This window comes from Terrapene carolina, unplaced genomic scaffold (genome assembly GCF_002925995.2).
Source record: "Terrapene carolina triunguis isolate 2854851 unplaced genomic scaffold, T_m_triunguis-2.0 Scaffold833, whole genome shotgun sequence".
Taxonomy (NCBI): domain Eukaryota; kingdom Metazoa; phylum Chordata; order Testudines; family Emydidae; genus Terrapene; species Terrapene triunguis.
The window spans coordinates 1590597-1596504 of NW_020665184.1; the positions used below are offsets into that span (position 1 = coordinate 1590597).

Sequence of the window (5908 nt, forward strand, 5' to 3'; positions counted from 1 at the left end):
ACACACACACACACAAACAGGGGCTCGGGGATGGACACACACACACAGAGCCTTGGGGGGACACACGCGCACACACCCACACAGGGTGTCTCCAAAGGGCACCCTTGTGGCACTGTGGCTCCAAGCGGCAATACATGGCCATAGAATCCCAGAGCTTCAGGCCAGAAGGGACCATCGGACCATCTCGCTTGACCTGTGTGGTCACTGCCACTGACCCAGCGACTTCAGCAGGACTGAAGAGACGACACCGTGGTGGCCACAGTGCGCGACGCCTCAGCCATGGCAGGGAACTGATTAGGAGAGACCCGCCCAGAGGGACCCCGCAGGTGCCCCATGCAGCAGAGGTAGGTGAACCCCCCACCCCCCAAAGTCCCTGCCAATCTGACCTGGGGGAAATTCCTTCCCCACCCCAGATCCGGCAACCCTGAGCACCTGAGCCAGACCCACAGCCCGGCTCTGTCCCCTCTCGGAGCACCGACCCACACAACTGGTGCCTGTCTGCCTATGCTGGAGCTCTGATCCCTTCAGGGCTGATTTGTCTCCTAGAGGCCATAGGCGCAGCCTTCTGCTCGCGCCGGTGGGTGCTCGACCCCCCCCGCCCCAACTCCACCCCTGCCCCACCCCATTCCAACCCCTTCCCCAAAGTCTCCGCCCCCTCCCTGCCCTTATTCCGATTCCTTCCCCAAATCCCCGCCCTGGCCCCTCCTCCTCCCCCTCCCTCCCAGAGCTTGCTACGCTGCCAAACAACTGTTTGGCGGTGGCAAGTGCTGAGAGGTAGGCGGAGGAGCGGGGACGCGGTGCGTTCTGGGGAGGAGGTGGAGGCGGGACAGGGGCAGCTTGGCTGCCGGTGGGTGCAGAGCACCCACTAATTTTTCCCATGGGTGTTCCAGGGCTGGAGCATCCACGGAGTCGGCGCCTATGCTAGAGGCCCCACCTGATGGACATGGGCTACTTCCCTCCTAAATTGGGACCAGCCTTGAATCTCAGGAGAGATGCCCCCACGGATCTCACTCTCACACGTAAGAACGGCCAGACTGGGTCAGACCAAAGGTGCATCTAGCCCAGTATCCTGTCCTCTGACAGTGGCCAATGCCAGGTGCCCCAGAGGGAATGAACAGAACAGGGAATCATCAAGTGATCCATCCCCTGTCGCCCATTCCCAGCTTCTGACAAACAGAGGCTAGGGACACCATCCCTGCCCGTCCTGGCTAATAGCCATTGATGGACCTATCCTCCGTGAACTTATCTAGTTCTTTTTTGAACCCTGATATAGTCTTGGCCTTCACAACATCCTCTGGCAAGGAGTTCCACAGGTTGACTGTGCGTTGTGTGAAAAAATACTTCCTTTTGTTTGTTTTAAACCTGTGGCCTATTAATTTCATTTATGAGAAGGAGTAAATAACATTTCCTTATTTACTTTCTCCACAGCAGTCATGATTTTATAGACCTCTAGCATATCCCCCTTAGTCATCTCTTTTCCAAGCTGAAAAGTCCCAGTCTTATTAATCTCTCCTCATACGGCAGCCATTCCATCCCCCTAATCATTTTTGTTGCCCTTTTCTGAACCTTTTCCAAATCCAATATATCTTTTTTGAGACGGGGCGACCACATCTGCACGCAGTATTCAAGATGTGGACATACCATGGATTTATATAGAGGCAATATGATATTTTCTGTCTTATTATCTGTCCCTTTCTTAATGATTCCCAACATTCTGTTCGCTTTTTTGACTGCCACTGCACATTGAGTGGATGTTTTCAGAGAACTATCCACAGTGACTCCAAGATCTCTTTCTTGAGTGGTAACAGATAATTTAGACCCCATCATTTCATATGTATAGTTGGGATTATGTTTTCCAATGTGCATTACTTTGCATTTATCAACATTGAATTTCATCTGCCATTTTGTTGCCCAATCACCCAGTTTTGAGAGATCCCTTTGTAGCTCTTCGCAGTCTGCCTGGGACTTAACTATCTTGAGTAGTTTTGTATCATCTTCAAATTTGGCCACCTCACTGTTTACCCCTTTTTCCAGATCATTTATGAATATGTTGAATAGGACTGGGCCCAGTACAGACCCCTGGGGGGCACCTCTATTTACCTCTCTCCATTGTGAAAACTGACCATTTATTCCTACCCTTTGTTTCCTGTCTTTTAACCAGTTTCCAATCCATGAGAGGACCTTCCCTCTTATCCCATGACAGCTTCCTTTGCTTAAGAGCCTTTGGTGAAGGACCTTGTCAAAGGCTTTCTGAAAGTCTAAGTACACTATATCCACTGGATCCCCCTTGTCCACATGCTTGTTGACCCCTCTCAAAGTATTCTAGTAGATTGGTGAGGCATGATTTCCCTTTACAAAAACCATGTTGACTCTTCCCCAACAAATTATGTTCATCTCTGTGTCTGACAATATTGTTCTTTATGTCTCACACACTCCCCAGCAGATCGGGAGTATCGGGGGCAGAAGGGTATCAGCCCTTCTCAGCTTGAGTCCCTAGAGACCTGCCTGTGGGAGGAAGGCCCATAATCTTTGTCTCTCCCCTTGAGCCACAGCTCTGGTGAGGCCCAAAACAATCAGGAGCTGGTGCGGACCGGGAGGAAGAGGAGGGGCACGAAGCTACGCAGCCTCTGTGAGGTAGATAGAAGGGTTGGGGGGATTCTTGGGGAGCTGCACAAACCGAGCTGGTCTTGTAAGGTTTTTTGGTTGGTGGGTTGCTTGCACCAGGGTGTTACTGCAGAGCGACCCTGGCTCTGAACTCTGGAATCGAAAGCACAACATGCATGGAACTACTGAGACTTTTCAGATGCAATGGAGCAGGGACGCAGGGCAGATCCATCCAACCTTGCAGGGTCCATTTAACACTGAACTCCAGCCACCCCATTGGCTGGGGCCTGGCCAGGGACGGATACCACCTCTGCAGAGCTACACATCTGGGGAGGAGCTATGGATTGGGCTGGGCTTGGGGGCTGAGTTTGTGATGGCATTTGCCTGCCCCCACATAAGCGCTCAGACCCCAACAATAAGGAGATTTTGAAGACAGTCTTTTGGAAAAGAGCTCAAAGCACATTTCAAAGACAGGTCAATACCATTATCCTCACTATCCACTAAGCCAGAGGTTTACAAACTGTGGGGCGTGGAGGGATGTTCGGGGGGGGGCGGAGCGAGCGGTGACGCCAGGTGCTTTGGGGAGGAAGCACCATCTCCACCCCGACTCACCTCACCGGGCCACCAAGCCTGTGGGTCAGTGTCAACAACCACCGATTTCCACTCCTGGCAGCCTCCACGCCCAGAGACCATCGCACGCGCCTTTCCCCATCCTGAAAGCCCGAGGGGGGAGGGGCAGGTATTGTGTCTATTTTTGTTTGGGTTGGGGGGTGGGGGGGCGCAACCAAAAATTGTAACTCAAAGGGGGGGAGGGGAAGGCTCAGCTCAAAAAGTTTGAAAACCGCTGCACTAAGAAAGTCCCACTTTCCCCAGTGCCTACGCTCGGGGTGGATCGAGCTCTTCCCCATGGCACCTACGCTCGGGGTGGATCGAGCTCTTCCCCATGGCACCTACGCTGGGGGCAGATTGAGCTCTTCCCCACGGCGCTTACGCTGGGGCTGGATCGAGCTCTGCCCCACGGCGCTTACGCTGGGGGCAGATCGAGCTCTTCCTCACGGCACCTACGCTGGGGGCAGATGGAGCTCTGTCCCACGGCACCTACGCTGGGAGCGGATTGAGCTCTGCCCCACGGCACCTAGGCTGGGGGCGGATCGAGCTCTGCCCCGGGGCACCCCCCATCCGGTGCCTACCTTGCACGACGATGTTGTTGATGGGTGGTGTGAAGGTGGCTGGGATATCCACTGTGGTGTGCTCCGGCTTCTTGGCAGCCTTAGCTGGGTTGTTCTGGGTGCTGGGGTTGGTAACTATAAGGCTGTTCTCGGGGGTTTTCTGGGGCCCGGGCTGGGGCGGGTTGCTGGGTGCCTGGCGGTTGGCAGCATTCTGGGAGTTGGGGGGCGGCTGGCCCAGGGTGCCAGGAAGGTTGTGGGATGCCCGGGTGGCCGTGCAGTTGGCATGGTGGCCCACCTTGGCTGGGCTCTGGAGGTGGCTGGCATTGTGGGGGGTTGAGGGCTCCGTGGTGGCTAGTTTGTTGTTCTTCATGTTGTCTATGTCCTCCGCCACCTGTGGCTCATGGCGCCCCATGTCCTGCTGGATCGGCCGCGTGGTGGAGAGGTTCGGGCCGGGCACTGGGCTGGGGCCTTGGTTCTCTCTACGGCAGCAACCCAAAGGAAAAGACCCAGATCAGAGTCAGGGAGTAGGAGGCCTCATCTCCCTTCTGAACAACCTGAACAGTCTGCTGCTCTGGCCCCACTAACTGCTGGCTCAGATGATCGGGGAATGGGACATGGGACCTTCCCCTCTAGGGGCAACAGCTCCGATTCGGCCCCAGGGTGGTGGTGGGGGACTGGCTGGCTAAGTGGGCAGTGCTGGTCAACGACTGACAATCCCCTCCATCTGGGATGGCTGTTCGCTGGCCCGTATGGAACCAGTTCTTGGGTCTCAGCCCAGTTCCCAGAGGGACAAGTGTCGGGCGGATGTGGCCAAGCAGACCTTGGTGCCTGTCTGAAATGCTCCCATCAGCAGAGAGGGGAAGGCGAAGGGCCTCCGGCTCGATAGCTGATACATTCCCCGTTGGCTCCACTCCTTGCTTCCCTTTTCCCAGCCCCTTGCTCCTTCCTTGGCCCCGTTCTCCAGCCCCAGCCCTGTGCCCACTGCTGGCTGAGCGAGGGCCCTGCACTCTGAAGATGGGGGGGCCTGTCTCTGAAACAACCCCCCACCCCGATCTGGCTCCCCATTTTCCCCACAGCACCCCTCCGCCATGGTACAAAGCGAGGAGATCGGGATGCAGAGTTCCCAATTCCCCCAGCCCCATCCCCCCCAGCCTCATTGATCCCTGGCAGCTGTCGTGCCCGGGGGCCCTTCCACCCCACCGCCCGGGTGCCCCCACTCACTTCCTGCGCCGGTGACGCCTCTCCCTGTCATCCCTCTTGCTGTCGGTGTCGTAGGTGGACTGCGCGGCGTGCCGGTGGCGCCGGCGTCTCTCCCCGTCGGGCTGCTCACCCTCCACGTCCCCGCGGGAGGGCCGGCTCCCTTCCCGGTGCCGCAGTCGCCGCTCCACCTTGCTGCCCTCGTCCCGGCCCCCGCCGCCCTCCTCTCCCATCCGGCGGTGGGCCCGCTGCCGCCGATGATCCCGCTCGCCCTCGGCCATCCGGGGCGACCCGCTGCGGCTCTCTTTGCTGCCCCCTTGCCGGTGCTGGTGCCTGCGGTGGGGGTCGACAGCTTTGATCCGCTCCGAGGCGCTGTCGCGGTAGCCCTGCTCCCGGCTGCTCTCGTAGCCCTGGCTGGGATAGTCCAGCTCCCGGTAGGTGCCGTCCTGGTTCAGATTGGTCTCCTTGCTCCCGCTGCGCTGCCGTCGGGCCTCAAGCCCCTCTGCATCAGGCTGCTCGTAGCTGCGGGAGCTGCTGAATTCCCGCGAGCGCTCGTGGTAGCGGGCCTGCTTGCGCAGGAAATCCTCAGCCCGCTGCTGGCTGAAGCGCTGCTCCAGAGAGGGCTCGTTGGGCCGGGTCTTGTTGGTGTTGTTGTTGCGGTTCTCCTGAGGGTCAACCACCAGGGGCCGGTCCAGGTGGGTCTTGATGTCAGGCCGCATGGCCCGGGCGTAGGTCACCTTCCACGGGTCCTCGGGGTCCATCTCATTGTACAGGGCTTCCCGGCTCGCCAGCAGATTGTGCTTCCGCATCTCACTCGTTCTCTGCTCCCAGACAGACTTGGAGGATTTTTGGTTCTTCTGCTGCTCTTTCCTGAAGCCGAAACAGGGACAGATTCTTGAAACACCTTTAGAATTGAGCTGCTTTTCCTCCCCAACCAC

The 5908-nt window shown here is 57.5% G+C and overlaps 1 protein-coding gene across 1 annotated transcript in view; it reads right to left on the minus strand.

Annotated features, from left to right (window-relative positions):
* Positions 1-5908, minus strand: part of CACNA1A (calcium voltage-gated channel subunit alpha1 A) — a 140676-nt gene that overhangs the window by 60860 nt on the left and 73908 nt on the right. Inside the window, exons 19-20 of the mRNA XM_026660587.2 lie at positions 4995-5840; positions 3795-4252 (exon numbers count right to left, since the gene is read on the minus strand). Coding sequence (XP_026516372.1) covers positions 3795-4252; positions 4995-5840 — 1304 coding nt within the window. The remainder of the gene's footprint in view (positions 1-3794; positions 4253-4994; positions 5841-5908) is intronic.